This window comes from Strix aluco, chromosome 3 (genome assembly GCF_031877795.1).
Source record: "Strix aluco isolate bStrAlu1 chromosome 3, bStrAlu1.hap1, whole genome shotgun sequence".
Classification (NCBI taxonomy): Eukaryota; Metazoa; Chordata; class Aves; order Strigiformes; family Strigidae; genus Strix; species Strix aluco.
Genome location: NC_133933.1, coordinates 130,224,055 through 130,245,077, shown reverse-complemented (window position 1 = coordinate 130,245,077; position 21,023 = coordinate 130,224,055). Strand labels below are relative to the sequence as shown.

At 43.2% G+C, this 21,023-nt stretch overlaps 1 protein-coding gene across 2 annotated transcripts in view; it reads left to right on the top strand.

The window, feature by feature from the left end:
• Positions 1-3,598: 3,598 nt before the first annotated feature.
• MSRA (methionine sulfoxide reductase A) overlaps positions 3,599-21,023 on the top strand; it is a 292,369-nt gene continuing 274,944 nt past the window's right edge. Inside the window, exon 1 of one of the 2 annotated variants that reach the window (XM_074820282.1) lies at positions 3,599-3,777. In XM_074820282.1, the coding sequence (XP_074676383.1) occupies positions 3,648-3,777 (130 nt within the window). In that variant the 5' untranslated portion in view covers positions 3,599-3,647. The remainder of the gene's footprint in view (positions 3,778-21,023) is intronic. The other variant, XM_074820281.1, reaches the window with a different exon arrangement.

Genomic DNA, 21,023 nt, shown 5'->3' with positions numbered 1-21,023 from the left:
GAGGGTACAGAGAAGTGCAATGATAATACCTAGAGAATTAGAAAACATATTTCACCATGATGAACTCCCAGAGTCCTGTTTATCTTATCTTGAGGGATGACCACAGTCTACAGCAGTAAGTCTGGATAATAAAAACTGGATAAAAGGAATTTCTTCATTCTAGGAAAGATAGGCTAAGATGTAATGGGTAGGAGCTGAAGCTAACCTAAAAATAAGGTGCATATTTTAAACAGTAATTAAGCACTGAATAATCCACTAAAGCCTGTGGAGGGATCTTTCACCGCACATTTTCAGATCAAAAAGAGATTGCTTTTCCGGGAGGTACACGCTGCAGCACAAACCTGCCTTCATCATCAGCGTAATACCACGGAGGTGGTTACACTCGGCTTTAGTGGGTTCAAGATACAGCAAATTTTGCTACATGGGAAAAACACATCTGTCCTAAACCCCAAAGACTAGCAAATTTAACTCTGAAGGAAAGGATTATGTACAGTAAATGTCAGGCCCTGGAAAAAATTGTGTGTATTTTGAGCAAGTTCCTAGGACTGGATGACTAGGCATTTGTGTAGAGCCCTGGCTGGAAGGACACAGGTAAGCCCACACCCCTTTTCTTCCTGCTCTCTTTCCCTCGTGCCTTCTCCCTTCTTCACCCCGGCTCCCCGAAAATTTTTAGCATATGCTGTGCTGGGAATACTGTGATTATTATGGGAATGCAGGCACAGTGTAGGTGCCTTAATCTAGGCTTTTTTTTTTCTGATTTTTTTTCTTCTTAATTCAGTCTATTTGTTGGTACATAAAGTGTTCCAGCCTGAAGCACAGCGTACTATGAACAAAAAGATAATCACGTTCTGCTGCTTGCTTGGACAGGCAAATCCCTATCAAGGAAACTTTCAAAAGTTAGAATGTGGCTTTCAAACCTTCCCATCCAGACCCCAACCTGTGGAACGGGGGAAGGGGACAGCCCCCCCTTTCTTGAAATGTTAAGTGGGATTTATCTAATTTAAAAACTATTCTCTTTCCATGGAGCCAAGAAGCACTGAGCACTTTGGAAAATCAGCAGTTTGTATTTGTTAAGTGGCATGACGGCTTATTACTATTTAATACTTCGGATCCAGTTACAAAGCAGGAACAGAGTGTGTGAAGTGCCATACAAACACAGAATGAAAGACTGTTTCCTGCCCGTAATAGCTGTAATCGAAATGCATCAACAGCCCCGCTGTCTGTCACTGCTCTAACCACTGTTTTGGAGACCCACCGCCAATCTTTTCGTGCCCTGCTCTGCCGTTATCAGCCTCGCCAGTGAAGCAGCTGAATGCAACGGGTGACAAAGCAATTTTTTTCCTGTTAAGAATTAACGTGCCGGCAGGGACACCTGTGATTTAACAGATACACACAATATAAATGCAGAGGGACAGCAGGTATGGTCTGCAGGATCACTGGGATCATTTGAGTGGAGACAACGCCGGCTTTTCAGCAGCTGGTGTGTCAGAGCACATCAGGGCTCTGGAAGATCTCAGCCACTTCATCTGCGAGGCTGAACAGCCAAACATTAGTCTGTTTTTTCTGCCCTTCACCTCTGACTGACCTCAATTCACGCAAGGAAGACTGCAATGAAAATGTAACCGTTCACAAAGAGGCAGCGAGGATGCTCACTGTGAAAGATTAAGGCTGGGCATTCAGGCTCACAGGTAGATACATGAACTCCTACGGGAAAATTGCATTGCCATCCATCGCGACATTAACCGGCGCGATTTTTAGAAACACATTGTTGGCAGAGAGTGGAGTGAGGATAGATATATAGGGTGAAACAGAAGAAAGGGTCTGTATAAAGCCAAGTGGACGTCATAATCTCTAGTGGCTTCTTACGAAGAAAGAGCTGGGAAATGTCAGCGTGACTATAAATGAGAGAACAGCTCATTAGGTGAATGTGTTTTAAATGAAATTCACACTTTGTTATCGAGCATTTCCCATTCTCACTAACTTGTACTGTCAAAATATCACAGTTATTATTTATCATATGCATCTCTATATTCATTAACGGATTTTCTTCAGGTTCTTGTGAGATTTTTTTGGAGGTCACCTGAGGTTCTCTTCAGTCCTGATCTGAAATGAGCCCAAGTGTACCAAAATTTAACAAAACTTGAAAAAGGGACTGCGGTCTTGGGACTACTCATGTTCAAAGACGATGCTGTTTGCCTTTCAAACACAGGAACACTGAATCTGAAAACAGAGATGGGGACAGCTTGCCTCTCACGTTCCCATCCGAATTTTTAAAGACTGGCTCCTAAAACATGAATTCCCTGCTTCTCTAGATTCTTTTAGGAGCATCTGGGAATTCTCAATATTGCCGTAAATATCCAGCTCCTTTATAAATATGAATTAAATTCCGTATCTCAAGAGTATCGTATCTGTGTAGAAACCAGCTTGATTGTGAGCTGAATGGAACTGCACTTGTCACAGACCATTTTTTAAGAGAATTATCTGACCTTCCTCTCACAGACTAAGCATTAGTCTGTCGTTTTATCATCTTCTCTCCTATTCAGCCAACCCAACTTTTTTCAAAACCCTCCAATTTTGCACTGAATTATGATGTCCTTTCTATAACTTCTTTGCTTCTTCTCACTTGTGCATTATCTTTTCCCATACGCTGAAATTCTCAGTGCGAGACCCCTGCCTAGTTCACAACCCCCCTTTGCAGGGTTTTGTACAAATTTCTCTTCTATTGACCATGACTACGTGCACAGAACGAGCTTCAATTGTTTGAAAAACCAAACACCGTTGTTCTAGCTTCTAGAAGTCTTCTCTCTTAGAAACCTGGTGGTGTTATACATTCAATATGCATCGTACTAGCCCCAAAGATATGGTGGATATTTTCCACAAGTACTTATACTCTGGTCACTTCTTGTTTCTATGTTTTTATTGCAAACACACATGCAGACACTGATCTCTGGAGATGTATGCTACCTGGAGCATCTTCATAGAAAAAGTACTCTGCAAGACTGGCATGATACAGTACATTGGCTAAACATAACATAGGGGAGTGCTGTATATATCAACAACCAGAAAACTGGAAAAAAAAAAAAGAGATATTAATGTACAATAAAACATATTACTACATGAGGAGTCTGTGCAGCGTGTTTTGTTGAGTATGTTTGCACAACCCTTCCCTCCCTCACCTGGGAGCGTGGACAAGCTGAGGGGTGGATGTGACACGCATCATACCCCAAGAGGGACACGCATACAAAACCCCCTCCCGAAGCAGCAGCCCCGCGCCAAAACATACTGGGTGCAACTGTGCGGGGGGGGCGGGGGGACTCGAGGGCAAGGAGCGAACCGCAGGGATGTTTACAGCTCAGAGAGTAAGGCCAGGGACAAGGCTCAGCGGGCAGCGCTGCGGGCTGGGCGCACGCAAACCACGGCAGCGAAACCTCAGGGTAAACCAGCGTGACCTTCCGGGGCGGCTGCAGCCCTCAGAGCACGCAGACCAACGGGGGGGTGGGTGTCCCTGCCAGAGCCCCCCCCCCCCCCTCCCCGGGAGGACACACACACACCTTCCCCCCCCCCCCCCCGCCTTCCCGCTCTCCGTCCCAAGGGCCAGCGCGCGCTGGGCCGCTCCCCCCGCCCCCCCGCGACTCCCCTCAGGGGCGATGCCGGCAGCGCCGCGGCGCCTCCTCCGCGCGCTCTGCAGCTCCACCTTCAGGATGGGCGACTCGGCCTCCCGGCTGCCGCAGAAGGAAGAAGCACTCCCCGGCCGGAGCCAGCGCATCCCGGTGGCAGGTAGAGATGACCCCCCCCTCGCCCCCCCCCGCCCTCCGCTTTCCGTCACCCCCGCGGACCCGCCCCGCTGGCGGCGGCGGGGGAGGGGAAGCGGCGAGGCGCTCGGCGGGAGATGGCGGCGCCGCTGCTCCCCCAGGCGGCCCCGCGCGCATGCGCACGGCGCCTCCCGCCGGGGCGGGGGGGAGCGGGACGCTGCGGCGCCTGCGCGCCGGGTTGCGGCGCATGCGCGGGGCGCGCTCCGCTGGGGGGGGGTGTGGTGTGTGGGGGGTGTATGTGGGGGGGGTGTGACATGGCGGCGGGAAGGAGTCGGGGCAGTTCGGGCGAGCGCCGGGAGGGTGCCTGGGGAGTGCGTTTGTTTCGTGATCTGGCTGCACGGTGACGTTTCCTGTCGTAGGAATAGGATTTAGTCGATTGCGGGAGCAGCCAGCAAGCGCATACCTGTTTTTCTCTTGGCCATGTATGAGTTTTCTGCTTAATTTTTAGGACCGTAGTAGTCCAGGGTTTTAAACAGATTTCCCTAATCCTTACTTTTTCTGTTGAATAATGATACCTAAAAATAATACCTCGGCATGGTTCTAACTCTAGTGTTTGAAAAGTGGTTTTAAGTTCTTAACTCCTTCATGGAGTCATAAAATCACAGAATGGTTTGGGTGGGAAGGGACCTTACAGCCCATCCAGTCCCACCCCCCTGCCGCGGGCAGGGACACCTCCCACTAGCCCAGGTTGCCCAAAGCCCCGTCCAACCTGGCCTTGAACCCTTCCAGGGAGGGGGCAGCCACAGCTTCTCTGGGCAACCTGTGCCAGCGCCTCACCCCCCTCACAGGGAACAATTTCTCCAGTACTACTTTCATTTTGAGTAAATGTGTGCTGTCAGGCAAGCAAAGTAGCAGCCTAGAATTAAGCAACCAATTTTTCCTTCTGTCATCTCTCCTAGGAACCGAAAACATTGCAAGATGACTGTCATCACTGTTAGATAGGAATTATAGTGGCACCCACCTAGATGCTCTAACATGCACGATCGTTCTCCCATTGTACAAGGTGTTTATTTACATGTATCTTTGCTGCAGGCACCGAAGGTCCCTAACAAAGTCTGTGAATTTAGAAAAAAAACCCAAACATGTAAGGTACATAAGTGCTGGTGGGAGAATAATAAATGGATGATAGCATAAGCCCAGTGAAAGAAGTGTTTGAGAGCATAGTAAAATCTTACATTGTATAGATATTTGGTAAAATGCTGAAGGTAGCAAGAAGGTAGTAGTGAAATTCAAGGTATCAGGAAGAGTATTATGTCTGATGTGGAGAAGGTGGACTCAAAGGAGGGGTACAGAGGTGGGTTTGATGTCGTTAGGGCAATGAACTCTAGAGGTAATACCAACCGTAGCACATTGCCCGGACTAGAGTGGCACCTTCACATTCCCTGTGGATAAAAGCCTGGACAGAAGATACGCTAGGCCTATTTTATGCTCTGTAACTCCATAGATGGAATAATTTTGTGCTGCTCTATGAAAAGTGGCCTCATAAGGCCAAATACGAAATTTTTTGGACATTTTTATTCTATGACTAAATGAGATATATTTATATAGAGGCATGGAGCTCCAACGAATTTTGAAAGTTAAAATTTTTAAGATGTAAACTACTTTCAGACAAGAATGGCAATTTACATTTTAACAGTGTGTAACATTTACTCCATAACATCTCTTTTGTTTAAATTGATTAGACTGCAGAATCAGAGGGGGTGTTGGTTGGAAGGGTGCTCCAGTCCAGTCCCTGTGCCAATGCTGTGCTCCCTTCTAGTCAGAGAGTTTTACCTTGTGTCTGGCGTGAACCTCTTATGGCAGAGTTAGTGGCTGCTGCCCTTTCCGATACTGTCTGGTGCTGTTGAGAAGGGTTTGGCTGAGTTGTTATTCTCATCCCCTATTCAGCTGCTGTACGACTGCCCCTTATTTTATCCTTCAACAGCTGAAATACGCTCAGCTTCTGCGAGCTCTGTAGGTTTGTGTGCTGTAGGCTGCTGACCAACTTGACCATTGACCTTGCAGACCCCCGCTGTGTTATTAATGTCTCTCGTGAACTGAGGACCCAAAACTGGACGTGGTATTCCAGGTGAATTCTTACCAGTACAGCATAGAGGAGAGGGTTTTTCCTTCCTCTGCTGTCCACACTCCTTGTAATGCAGCCCAGTACACAGTTTGCTTTATTTGCAATGAGAGCACGTTGCTAGCTCCTATTTAACCTGGCATCCAGCATAATCACGGGTCCTTTCCAGCTGGTCTGAGATTACCTTGCACTGGTGCAGAACTTGCACTTCTTATTGACCTTCATGAGGTTTCTGTTGGCGTAAACCTGAAATTTTTCAAGGTCTCCTTGGACTGAAGCTCTGCTGTTTGTCATGTCCACTCCCACTTTCTGTTTAGAGTTGCCCTCAAATTTGCTGAGTGTGTTTACTGTCACATCATTCGTGTTATTGTTTAAGATATTGAATGATGTTGGCTCCACCATCAGCCCCTGGGGTAACCTGCTACACCCTAGACATCAAGATATTGATCACTGCCTTGTGAGTCTGGTGGTCCTGCCAGTTTTGGACATGTCTAGTGCTTAGCAGCCTGTTCTTCAGCCAGTACTTTCTCAGCTTCCAAATTCAAGTGTTGTAAGAGATGGTGTCAGAAGGCCCGCTAAAGTCAACATGTATTACATCCACTGCTTTGTCCTCATCTGCATAGCCAATCATTTTGTCATAAAAGGCAACCCAGCGTGTCAAGCATGATTTGCCTTTGGTAAATATGTTGACCGTTCGTGATTACCTTCCTGCTCTCATTGTGTTTGGAGATGATTTCTGAGGACATACCCCATGATCTTCCCTGGGACTGAGCCGAGGCTGAGCGGCCTACAGTTCTTCAATCCTCTTTTTGCCTTCCTTAAAAATGGCTGTTACTGTAGCCCATTTCTAGTCACCAGAGATCTCCACCCCATCACCGGGATATTTCTGGATATCATTGTATCTAGATCTGTCACAGTGTTCTGATGGTCACACTAGCAAGCTTCCTCCGCAGCCCTGGAAAAACTCCATGTGGCTCCTTAGACATTTAACTTCTTTAAGTAGCCATGACCCACTTTTCCCCACATTGCTGCTTTTTTTCCTGACTGTGTCAGTGCATGCAGAGATTTTTGAGCAGTCTTTGTTTCTGAAGACTTAGGCAAAAGTGGTTTTTCAGTACTTCAGTCTTTTCTGTACTACTTCTAGGCTGTCTTCTGTATTCATCAATACGCCCAGATTTTCGCTGTGTTTTTTTTCTTTTACTCTTGTAATTTTTGTGGAGTCATTTCTTATTGCTTTTTACATCCCTAGCTAGTTTTAACTCCAGCTTTGGCCTTTCTGATTTTGTGCCTAAATGTCCAGGCAAGGCATTTTATATACCTCCTTTGTTGCTTTTGTTTCTACTTCTTGTATGCTCTGTCTTTGCATTTTAGTTCATTAAGCAGCTCTGTGTTTCTGATGAAGTTCACAATTTTTCTGCATGATATTTTGTTCCTTAGCTCTCTCAAAAAGTTTTTGTCAAAATTCAGACCACCTTGAAGGGTGCTTTCTCCCTTTGACAGCTTCTCAGAGGCTTCTACCTAGCAATTCCCTAAATAAGCCAGAGTTTGAATTCTGAAAGTCCAAAATGCTAAATCTGCTGTTTACCTTTCTGACCTTCCTTTGGATCCTGAATTCTGTCGTCTTGTGGTCACTGCAACTCTCTGCTGTCTGCTGCTGCAACGTCACCCATTCTTCCCTGCTTCTGAGCAGCTGCTCAACAACCAACCATTGTCCCTGGTGGTGCCTCTGGCACTTCTGGTATGAAATCGTCACTAATGCTGCTTCCTGAATTGCTTGCACAAATTGCTGTTACCCTCCCAGCAGGCGTCTGGGAACTGAAATCTCTCAGGGTGACCAGCGTCTGCACTCTGGAGACTTCTGCTAGCTCTTTGTGGAAAGCCTCATCCATTTACTTCCTCATGGTCAGGTGCTCTGTAGCAGACCCCAGACCACACCACCTCCAGTGTTTCCCCTCTGATCTTGACTCAGAGACTCTCAGCAGACGTGACTTCAGTTTCACACTGCAGCTCTGTGCTGTGAAGGAGTTTGTTTCCGTAGAGTGCAGCTCCCCATCCTGTTCTTTTGTGCTAATCCTTCCCATCCATGACACTGCTCAAGTGGTGTGTGCTGTGCCAGGTCTGATTCTGATCACATCACAGGTCTATGACCACACTTGGACATCTGAATCTTCTTCTTTGTGAACCAAACTCTACCTTAGTGTGCAGACACTTGAGGGAAACATCTGCCAGACCTTTCTTTTAAGCAGTACCTAGCACTGATCCTAATCCAGTGACCTGAGGTGTCCATCCTGTTCATCTTCAATGGTTTGAGGGCCCCTGAGTATTTCCTAGCTGAAGAGCTGCAGAGCATTTAGCTCCTTGTCTGTGTGGTCTCTGTGAAGATCCTGTTGATCTCCTGCTCCTCATCTCTGATGCGATATAATGTGCTCACTTCTTGGAGCTCCTTCCCTTGCGCTACAGTGACTAGGTCTGCCAGAGCCACCTCTCAAAGATGAGGCTGCTGCCACTGCTGTGATCCCCACAGAGGAGCTCCAGGTTCTCCCCACAGCCTGAGACCACTCTCAGGAGTTCAGTGCGGTGGGAGGTGGCTGAAGTACCAGAGGTGTGTTTGTGCTGTCTGGGTCAGGGCATTTTGTCCTGGAATGTGTTTTCAGCACCTGAGGGTTTTCTTCTGTGAGCAGCACTTCTGGGCTCTCTTAGTGCCTCCTGCACATTATGTTCAGTGCCTGCTCAGCCCTGTCCCAGCGCTCCAAATTCCTGATGCTTTCTGAGTGCGAGACGGGCAGGAATATGCTCTGCCCCTTGGTGGGATTTGTTGGTTGGCGGGGAACCTCTCATGCTGAGGGTTCTTGATCGCTGCTCACAAACCTTGTGAGTACAGAGACCAGTTCAGTCTGGTCCTTCCTTTGCCGCAGTCCAAAAAGAGGAAAAGACAGGTGAGTGACAACTTCAGCTTGAAAGTTGCATTTAATCCAGTCTCATGAAAAACTAAATTGCATTTCTGTTCCTTTGTAACTTGCTGACCATGGGATTATGTAAGACTTGACCTTGTCTGCGTAAATATTTTTTGTTTGTTTTATCATAAGTTTATAACTCATTTAGGATCTGAGTATAAGAAAATTATGCAGTTAAACCTTGTATGTTATATAGATTTCTGTGAAGTAACTGGAAGTAGTTAGTTTGTGATACAAAGGGTTCTGTTTGTAGAAGTCAGTTAAACGGGGATAAAATACCATCCTGTGAGCTGAAAACAATACAAACATTAGTAAGCTTCACCTCCTCTTTTTTGTAATCAAGTTGGATTTATCTGATCTTCAACAAATTTTGTAACCTGGGAATTAGAGTTTGTTGTGCTGTTTTCCTTCCTTGCAGTAGAGCTGCTGCATTCATTTTTGAAAATAATTTCTTTCATGTAGTTTCTGTATAATGGTGCGACACGATGTCGTGCTTTATAGTAAAATCACGTATTATTTATTGCTTCTACCTTTCTGGTATAACTCTAGTTTACAGAATTAATTTTAGTTACATTACTGCTGAAACATGGCTGTGTTTTACGAGTATGTGAGTATATATTGCTTACATTATTTAATTGACTATTTTATTTTATGATAGTGGTAAGAGCACTACTGAAGTAGCCCTAATAATGTAGAGGGAACCTCCTGTGCAAGACACTGTATAACAACATATGCAAACACACACACAATTTTTTTTCTGCTAGGTAGCCTAAGATAGGAGAGTATAGTAAATTAAAAGAATGTTTTGTCCCACTGGTCCCAGTGAGTCATGTCAGGAAATATCTTTTCTCTCTCTGTGGTCTCAGCTATGTTCCTAGCAGAGGTACTTATATTGTAACATCTGTAGTGGGTTAACTTTTTTGAGGCAGTAAAGGTACAGCTCATGGGTAGTCAGTCTTACAATTGTTTAAACCTATTAAGCCTCTTAGCTTTGTATTTATAGATTAATAGAGCAATAATTACAAATGTGGAGGAGGTCACGGTGAACTTTAGTCTGACCTTCTGTATAAAAAAGAGCACAGCATTTCCATGAATTAATTCTTGCTTGAATCAGATCATGCTCTTTAAAGAAAACATTGATTAAAAATGTCATTTGACAGAGGATCCACAGCAAAATTTCATAAATTGTTCCAACGTTTCATAACTCTCTCCATTAAAAAGGTGCATATTTTGAATCACTTTGTTATGTTTCAGCTTCCAACTATTGCAGTTTGGTACAGTTTTCTTCATGAAGATGAAAAGCATGCTAGTATGTGTTTTCTGGTTTTCATGAGATATGTTTGGATCATAATTAAATTGCTGGTTAGCCTATTTTTTAAAAAAGTATTCAACCAGACATAAACCAAGCAAGGTGAATTTTTGTTGCCAGTAGAAGGCAAGTTTTTTAGTCATTTATTATTTTTGTTTCTTTTCCTCAAATTGTCATGAATTACTTAAGGTCTCCCTTAAGTTTTGGATACTGGAAGTAGACACTAGATTTTGCTAGTGATAGTGTCAACTGCAGTCTTGTTCCTACTCAATATTTCCCTCTTTGTGTATCAAAGGATGTGTTTAAGTGATCATCTGCACACCTAAGAGCTTTTCAAGGCATTGGTATAGTGTCTATTCAATTTTTAACTTCATGAGTTGATCTGCAGTTGCTTCGACTATTTGATTTAATTCCAAGTCTGTATATTTTACATTAAATTCATAAAACAGTGAATTTCAGTTCTATGTGGAATTAGTACTTCAACTTGACATACTGAACTCAAGAAGAAGTTGCACTGACTGTTTTTGCTGAGACATCTGGAGAAGAATGTGGCTAGTGAGCATAGGAAATTGAGATTTTGATAGGTTTCCAGTCTCACCTCATTGTTTCATGATTATTGTCTTAAGATGTAGCAGGAATATTTCAGCTTTAGTTACCTTGATATTGTTAAAACAAATACATGATCTTTGAGTGAAAGGGTAGCTCTGCCTAAATTCAGTTAAGCTGGAACTGGGTGTGCAGGGGGATCTTACCAATGTGTATAAAAACTGGTGGGAAGGAGTAAAGGAGATGGAGACAGACTCTTCTCAGTGGTGCCCCATGGATGGACAAAAGGCAGCAGGCACGAACTGAAATGCAGGAAATTCCATTTTGACATAAGAAGAAAACTTTTTTTCTCTGAGGTTGGTTGAACAGTGGAACAGATTGCTCAGAGAAATTGTAGCTTCTCCATCCTTGGGGATGGTCAAAACTGGACAGGACACACCACCGAGCAACCTGCTCTAGCTGAGCTGTCTCTGAGCAGGGCAGTTGGACTGGGTTATCTCCAGAGGTCCCTTCCAACTTCAGCTGGGCCGTGACTCTGCAAATGCTTTTAGCTGTAGCCGTGGAGGTATCAGCAGTGTCCAGCTGTTCTAGGATACTCCAGCAGTTATAGAATTCCTTCAGGATCTTGATGATCCTCCTCTGTTGGGAGGTTGAAATGACATCCTAAGCAGATATATTGAAGTAACCAGCCAAAGCACACCTGGGATGGTGGTACTTCTTTAAGTGACTGGAGGAGGCTGGAGCCAGTCTGCTCTCTTTTTGGCCACCCTACTTTTGCATTTCTGCATGTGTAGCAGGCAGCTCCGTTGCAGAGTGGTGGGGCATGCTGCCAGTCTTGCAGGATACTCCGAGTCCAAGCGGTTAGAATATACTTCTGAAACGGGTTTCAGTTGTCCCCAGGCTGAGTGGAGGCATGTCAGTTTTTTCTAAAGTTCCTAGAGGATGTACTGAAGTTTTACAACAGGGATCACTTGCTCTTCCTTCAGAGACACACTTCTTGACATTAAATTTATGCAGAACATAAACAGGTATTTTATGGGAACTGCTTTACTCTTCCTGTTCTGTCCCCTGCCTGCTGAAGTAGCACTTGCTTTTCACAGGGTATAGACAGATTGGATTCCACCCCAACTGACTGTATATGCATGAAGAGTAGTATACCTTATATTCTTACAGGGAGATTATTTCACAAGAGATTTTTAAATGAGATGATTTTCAGTATTGTATGTCCCCTTAGGACTTGTTTAGTTGATTTCTAATGTTGCATTTAGTTGGACATCTTTTGAATAATTACCAAACACAATGAACATTCAGAAGCAGAACTAACCCTTTAAATTGTTTTGCTTCTATACCTGCTTGTTCCAGTGGAATTTATGTCCATGCTAATATTTTTTTACCATTCTTAAAACACCAAACAGAAATTATTGTGGTCAGACTAGTGGCCTGTGGTCTGCTACTTACATTTGTCTCATCCCCTGCCCTTAGAGGAGGTTGCTGACAGGACCGTGTACGCTACCATGGGCACAGGGAAAGGTGCGAGTAACTTTTCTTATGCATGCTCATGGCCTGGTACAAAGACTTCCCAGTGGAACTGGATCCCTGTGGGCATGCGATCATCCAGTAATTTTCTCAACAGTTAGTGAATCTGTGTTGTCATTAAATTATGCTGACTTGTAATGATAGAGGGGCATTGCGCTGACAAAGCGTACTGGATATCACTGAGCTGTGATCACTGAGTAACTTATTCTTAAACCATCAGTACTTTCTTACCAAGGGCGAATGGCAAAAGGGAGAACTGCTGAATGGGACAGCCTGATCCCTTGATACTTGCGAATTAGTATGGCATGGAAATCTCCGTGTTTTTGTAGCCTCTTTGTACTGTGCAGAATTAGGGAAAAAATCTGTTCCCTTATGCTTATTCTGTGCCTAAATATGTATGCAGCGTTAGGTTGAGAAGTTTTAAACAGATTTTCCCCGATATTCTGACAGTTTGCCGAATTGTGCAAGGCACAAGATTTTTCAATAGAATTGGAAACTAAAATATAAGCTTAATGTTTTCCAAGATAGTTTTTCAGTAGAATACAAGGAATAAAATAAAAAAAAAATTAGAGATTTTTTTCCTTTAATGATTAAAAAAGTTTGTTAATCATGAGCAAATATAAAACTTTTTTTCAGACCTGAATTTAATATTGCTGTATTGTAGGTCTAAAATAGAGATTCTTGAGTGAGATCATGACTCAGAACAAAGCCTACAAAGGAAGTACTGTTTCTCTTAAGGTTTACAAGGACTGATTTTAAAGTTTTTCACCACTTTATTTACCTGGTACAGTGTTTTACATAAAGAATTAACTAGTTACCCATTTTTATTGAAGTTTGTATGGAATAGGGGCCAAAAAATGTGAGATCTGACCTCCACTAAAGTATAGTTCAGGGGCATGTTGAGTAGCAGTGTCGTATGTGGTCTACCTAGCATTTCTCAAACTTCAATTTACCTTTCTAATTCAGAAGAGTTAATTACTTATTTCTTCATTCTAAGAGACGGTCTTTGCCTCAAATATACTCAAGCCATCAATTTCCATAAATTATTAATTTCATTACAATTTCAGTGCATATGACGAAATTCAAATCAGAAAGGATGTAAAGCAGAGTACGTTTCTTTGCAGAAGCACCTCACCCCAGTAATTGTTCATTGTTTGAAAGACAACTTCTGAAATTTGTGGTTAGAGCATCTTTACAAGTAGGTGTGAGATTAATTTGCTTGGAAATTCTGTCTGTACTAACATGCATTTTCTCTTTCATTTTTTTTTTTTTTTTTGCACCTTGTCAGGTATTTATATCTAAACACTAAGCAGCTCATTTCCAAGCCAAGTGAACAGCTATAAATATTGCACTGTTATTGGAGAAACAGGAATTACTTTTTAACCACCTATTACATTTACATTTCGGAAGGTGTTGCAAGGAGAAGCAAAAGGTTAAGTCAACCTAAGGGGATTTTTTTTTTGTTGTTCGCATGTGCTTTTTTGCTCTTGGAAGCTGGAAAACAACAACAAAAAGGAAGTTAGCATGCACACACAATACTTGATAGATTAAGAGCATACAGGAGGTACGTTTACAGAGCTGCGCATCCAGCTGTCAAACGCTGCTTCCCAGGTAACACCACCCCGATGAAAAAACCCTGCACTGCTTTATCACCTCTAACTACATTGCAATAGAAAGGGCTATGTCATTCATCAGTAAGTCCTCTCCAAAAAACATATAAAATAATAAAAAAAAAAAAATCTCTTGTTCAAGTCTCTGGAGTTCCTGGCGGACTACTTAGCATGCCGCTCACAGTCGGATGTGTGCGCTGGCATGAAGCAGCGCTGCACAAAGCTGTACCCCCAGGACTGCGGTGGGGCGGGTGCGAAGGAAGCTCTCCCCGGGGTTTCTCCTGGCAACAGCGCGGGTTGCTGGGAAACAGAATTACTTAAATGGGGAGAAACTTTACCCAACTGGCAGCCTCTTGAATGCAAATAAGGCTTGAAGGAGACTCCTCTTGCTGATACCGTAATTTCCCCTCTCCGAAATGAAAAATGAATCCAGAGGTTCTTTATTCAGAGGATTATGTGTGGATGCTGCTCTGAGGAATCATTCAAAGTTGTGTAATAAAAGAGGATAATTATTTCTAGTAAAAGGTAGCGGTGTGGTACACAGGATTCAATAGCTTCTTGTTGCTGCCGTTTTGAAAAGGGATGTAATGTCTGAATTTGCCAGATTTGTGTTGTTAAATAAACCTGTCAGTTATGAGAATTAAACATAAGAGTTATATTTACACAGGTTATTTTTTTTCACTAGAGAATATTTTATATTATTTGGTGTGAGTCCTGGGATACACTGAACTTCTTTGGCTAATTGTGTCCATTTATCTTTAGTGCAATTATTGCATGAATGACATTGACTTGACATTTAGGTAATGTGATTTTGACTCAGAAAATAAGAAGGTTGAGAGAAACATCTCACTTTCTTTACTTGGTCTCCATGCTGCTATTTAAAAGCCTTTTCTGCTTGGTTGCTAAAGATCCGTGGCACCAGCTATGTCCTCAGTTGTGTCTGTGGTAACTCAAATGAACAAATGTTCTTCTTATTCAGTATATTTGGTTGACTTCATCACAGTCACACTAGCACAAAGCATATATGGGGAAGTCTAAGCTGGTTTTAAATGATGGGCTGTTGCAGCTATTCACATACAAGTAGGCATTGCTAAAATACCGTGTAGTAGGTCAGGTTGTGCACGTGTGCCTCTGTAATGCTCCTTTGGGGAATGTATATCACAGGTAGAAACATGGGATTAGGTTGCCCATTGCTCCTTCTCTTTCCACACCAGATAGGAGAGTACAGGGGGAAAAAACCTTGTTTTGGCTTTACGTTGTACCAGGTACAGCTAGGATAGAGCACTGGAAGGGACTGTACCTATTGTTGAATTGCTGCTGCAAGTGCTGCTACAGCAATACAGAGAGTTATGCTTTTATAGGTAAAACAGGCACTTGCGAGTTGAATTCATCGCATGGCGGATGTCAAAAGACATTTAAACCAAGTGAATAGTGCCCCCAAAATGCCTCTTTCTTCTACTGGCTGCAAGGGGAGTGTCCAGTGACCAGCTCAGATGGAGGCATCGGTATTACAACCAGCTGAAGCATGATGACATGAATCTTGTCTTTGCTGTTTTAGGGAACTGTAGCATCACAGAATGGTTTGGGTTGGAAGGGATCTTTAAAAGTCATCTAGTCCCAGCCCCCTGCAATGAGAAGGGACATCTTCCACTAGATCAGGTTCCTCAGAGCTGTGTCCAACCTGGCCTTGAATACTTGCAGGGAGGGGGCAGCTACCATCTATTTGGACAACCTGTTCCAGTGTCTCACCACCCTTGTAAAAAATGCCTTCCTTCTTATATCTAGTCTAAATCTACCCTCTTTTAGTTTAAAACCATTACCCCTCATCCTCTGACTGCACTCCCTGGTAAAGAGTCCCTCCCCAGCTTTCCTGTAGACCCCTTAAAGCACTGGAAGGCCGCTATAAGGTCTCCCTGGAGCCTTCTCTTCTCCAGGCTGAACACCCCCAACTCTCTCAGCCTGTCCTCATAGGATAGGTGCCATAGCCCTCTGATTATTTTTGTTGCCCTAACCAGATCCTTCATAATCTTCCATGGGCCCACTGACTTGTATTTCAGTTATGTGGCTGTTTGATGTAGGTTAAATCATCGACACGTCTGTCGCAGTCTTCCATTTGGAAGGGTTTTCCAGGAGTGAACTGCTTTGAGTATTTATAATGTTCTTTTAATTTTGACCCTATTATTTATTGCTCTTCTTATGTCTTTCTGTGTCTACGTAGTCATTTAGCATCTCTCTGTTTTCTTTTAGTTCCGTGATGAGAGGAGAGAGAGTGCCTTCTCCTGTATTCTGTTAAAGAGTAAAGCTGTTTTAATCTCTGTCAGACAGTATAAACAGCCCATCAAAAGAGGTGATTATCCCGCTGTGTTCAGCGTTGGTGTAGCCTCACCTTGAGTATTGTGTGCAGTTCTGGGCCCCACCATTTAAGAATGATGTGAAGGTCCTTGAATGCATCCAGAGGAGGGCAACAAAGCTGGTGAAAGGACTGGAAGGAATGTCCTGTGAGGAGTGGCTGAGGACTTTGGGTCGGTCTAGTCTGATGGAAAGGAGCCTGAGGGGTGACCTCATTGGTCTCAGCAGCTTCCTGGGGGGGAGAAGTGGAGAGGGAGGTGCTGAGCTCTTCTCTCTGGGATCCAGTGATAGGACGTGTGGGGATGGTTCAAAGCTGCACCAGGGGAGGTTCAGACTGGACATGAGGAAGCGTTTCTTTACCGAGAGGGTGGTCAAACCCTGGAAGAGGTTTCCTAAAGAGGTAGTTGATGCCCCAAGCCTGTCAGTGTTTAAGAGGCATTTGGACAATGACCTTAATAACATGGTTTAACTTTTGGTCAGCCCTGAGTTTGTCAGGTAGTTGGACTAGATGATCGCTGTAGGTCCCTTCCAACTGAAATATTCTAATTCCCTTCCCTTCCCTTCCCTTCCCTTCCCTTCCCTTCCCTTCCCTTCCCTTCCCTTCCCTTCCCTTCCCTTCCCTTCCCTTCCCTTCCCTTCCCTTCCCTTCCCTTCCCTTCCCTTCCCTTCCCTTCCCTTCCCTTCCCTTCCCTTCCCTTCCCTTCCCTTCCCTTCCCTTCCCTTCCCTTCCCTTCCCTTCCCTTCCCTTCCCTTCCCTTTTTATATTTATATCCCCTCCTCTCCTCTCCTCTCCTCTCCTCTCCTCTCCTCTCCTCTCCTCTCCTCTCCTCTCCTCTCCTCTCCTCTCCTCTCCTCTCCTCTCCTCTCCTCTCCTCTCCTCTCCTCTCCTCTCCTCTCCTCTCCTCTCCTCTCCTCTCCTCTCCTCTCCTCTCCTCTCCTCTCCTCTCCTCTCCTCTCCTCTCCTCTCCTCTCCTCTCCTCTCCTCTCCTCTCCTCTCCTCTCCTCTCCTCTCCTCTCCTCTCCTCTCCTCTCCTCTCCTCTCCTCTCCTCTCCTCTCTCCTTTCTTCTCATACAATAGGTTACTTTTCAAAATATAATCATAATCATACTTTTCAGCATGGTAGAGCTCTGTTATATATGGTATTCTTAAAGAAAAGGGTAACTGCTATGGAGACTCATTTAAACTAGACATGATCATGGTTTATGTTATGGTTACATGGACAGATTAGTTTAGTGTAATTCAGGTGTGGATTTATAGCATAATAAGTACTCCAGGTAACTGCCTACGTGGATGCCTTTGTTGTGTAGAGAACGCAAAGTAATTGTTGCGGTTTCATTGAAAGGTAGGCTATGTTACATTTACTCCAGGGTAAAAAAGTGCAGTTACCATGAAAAGATGCTCTATTATGTTGGGAATTTTGTTTGTGTGAATCATTTTCATCTTCTCTGTTTTTTCCCTGAACAGCACAACCAAAATTAATTGAGGGAATAATGTTATTTAATGACCCATCCCTGTAGTTGGTATTCAGTATAAAGCCTTGAAAATGTTTACTTGCCCAAAGAGTTATTCTGATTACCCTGATTTTCTTTTTACTCTCTTCTTCAAACACCAGTTCACAGAATCATTTTTTTTTCCTTCTTTTCTTTGATTTTCTTGGTTAATGTTAGTATATACATTTTCAATATTAAAGCAAAGAATTTCCAAAGTCAGGTTATGCTGAATGAGAGTTAAGTTGTTCACACATGGAACTGTAGAGGTGCAGCAGCTTTAGTTCCCTCAGAACCCCCAAGAAGTACAATAGTAAAACTCCTCATACTTTAATTGATTTGAAAGAAGATAAGTGCAGAATAGACTTTACATTAGATTACCAAAAGGCAGATTTAAGGCTGATTGGATGTTTTAGCTATTAACCTCTGTGTTTTAGTCCTTTTGTGTTTCTTTGATGTGTAGTATTTACTTTCAATTTTTTCGGCTTCTGTGTTTTAATTAATGTCTTCCTGTCAAATTTACACCTTCAAATTACAGTGGTGTATGTTGCCTTAACTTCAGTTTTATGTAATTTTCATTAAATTTATTTTTACTTTGCGACCATTGAATTATTTGGCTTGTAATTTGTGGTGTGATAGGCGTTGCTTTATCTTTGCATGCTAAAATTTTATTTATTATGTGTAGAATTTCAGTGGTATGGATAGTATATTGCTCTTATTTTGTTACTTGCAAATTTTTATGATACGCATGAAACTTGCATTTAAATTTCTACCACAATTAAAATAATAACACATAAATAAGTCCTTAGTTCAAATAAGCTTAAAACCTGTGCAATATATAATGTTTATTGCAGTTTCTTCTGTATTGCTTGCAGTTAATTCCTGTTGCAGATATGCAAAATTGGAGTTAGTGGTATTTCATCCACCTATCTGAAGAAATGATTTCAGTTTTAGTTTTGAAGACAGGATCTTATTTGCTGTTGAAAAAATGTGGCCAAGTAGATTATATCTGTATTTTTACTGTAGTTTGGGCTTGATTTTTGACTTTCCAGGAGCCTCCAAAGATGTTTTAAGGACTGCCCAAATTTCAGGAATGACTGAGAAGCAGAACTCAAGCAGGAACTAATTTTTTTGGTGTCCCTCAGTGTGGGACAAAAAGTGCTCATCTTGAGAACGTATGCTCTGTTTGGGGGTAGAGATTTGGTGCTTGAGGCACTGGCTGATAACTTCTGCTAGGAACCCAGTGAGGAAGGAGAAGTATTGTGCAAGGGATGCTTGTTCTGATTAGACAATGGAAGTACTCATAGAAAGCCTGAAGATTAGCGGCAAAAACATGCCACATCCTGCACTACTGCTCTGTAGTCAGAGAACACTCGACCACCATTGTGGGATGTTAGATATTTTCCACAAACCGTAGCCAACGCTGGCTGTTGGGTAGGAGAAATGTTTCAGTATTGCACCCTTGCTCTCAAAAGGGAAGCACAGGTTCCTGTTAATGGCAGTGCTGGCCTGTTCGCTTTCATCGAGGCATAATCTGGATGGTGTTGATGTTTCTCTGGAGGTCTTTCTGTTTCTGACATTACCCATTCATCTTTTACTATTTACAGGCTCAGAAATGCACTTTTTTGGTTCATCAAACATTCAACTCCTGAAAATTTCATCCCAGAACCTGGTTATGCATCTGTGACTACTTCAGTCGATGGACAGCCTGCTCCTAAAGCAGGAGCAGGAGCTGGGGAGGACAGTCACCGATTACCTGGATGGGGAAGGAGGGGGATGACTCCAGACCCTGCTGACAGCAAAACAGGCAGAAACTGGTACCTGCTGTATTGCAGAGTAGGATCATAGGATAATCCAGGTTGGAAGGGTCTTTCAGAGATCACTGATTTATGAGATCAGTAGATTGACAGCTGATCTACAGGTCCTGTAGAGAAAGTGTCTGTAGTCATCTTCTGCTTTCAAATGTTGAGCTTACATTTTAAAAAAGACAAAACACTAAGTCATGGAATCAGGGGATGATTTTCTGATATGTCTTAGCAAACTGCAATAAGATTTTTTTCTAAGATTATCAGAAGCAAAGTAACTGCACCAGAGATAACATTATAATATGTGGAGTCTATGGGGGTTACTTACATTGCTTGCTTTGTTTTATGTTCTTTCTTAAGGATTCTCCTTATTGCTTAAATTGGAATGTGCAAATCTACTTTTGCACTTACTGAGGTTGACCTGATGTGTGATGGGGAGCAGAAATGAAATCTCATCCTAAAGAGGTTGCACTCAGGCAATTTTTAATAAAATAAATGGTTCACAGGGTAATAATGCTTAATTTTAGTAGTATCTTGAGTGACAATTTTCAAAGTTACTGCACAGAAAGGGGACAGGAAAGAAAAGAAATTAGCAGGCAAACCAAACGTAGAGGGTGGATTCTTAAGCAGAATGTACTAATATGCCTCTGTATGAAGCAGTGAAATATCAATAAGATGACCCAGAGGTATGTTTATAGTTGTTTCTTCTTTAAGATACTAATTTCAGAACTTAGCTAGTGATCTTCTATCTTTCCTTTTGAGTGATTCTGGGATTTTCTGACCCTCCTCCTGTTTTTTTATCATTTCTCCCATAAATCCAATCATAAATTCAGTGATTTGGGTATAGTTGCTCTGGAGTGCAGCTGCGACTTCTGAAATTAAGCAGTAGGACCAACAGTATGTTTGCCATGTTCACTTCTTCCGAAGCAGAGCATTCTACTTCTGAAAAGTGTCCTCTGATGTTGGCAGCTGAACATGATTCCTGTTTAAAATACTGTGTTGAGCAGTGAGGGGATTTGGGGTAGGACCTTATACCTTGTATCTTACTGTTGAGTGGGTTAATGAATTTGTTTTCTTACCAAGTTGTCTAAATTTCTTGCTGTTTGGTTTAATTTGGTCCCTTGTGCCGTTCTTTGTCATCAAATTGCTTTTCAAGCTACCTGAAAGATGTTCTTTTTTACTGGAGTAGGATGCCATGCCTCTCGGGAATAGCTGGATTCAGACTCGGTGTACCCAGCACGGGCACTGCAGGCTGTTTCTGTGCCAGTAAATGAAACTGTATCAGGGCCTCGGCTCTGTAGATGTAGATGACTCACAGAATCACAGAGTCCTCTCGGTTGGAAAAGAGCTTGAAGATCACCTAGTCCAACCATTAACCTCACACTGACCGTTCTCAACTCCACCAGATCCTTAAGCACTATGTCTACCCTGTTCTTAAACCCCTCCAGGGATGGGGACTCCACCACTGCCCTGGGCAGCCCATTCCAACGGCCAACAACCCCTTCTGGAAAGAAATACTTCCCAATATCCAGTCTGAACCTTCCCTGGCACA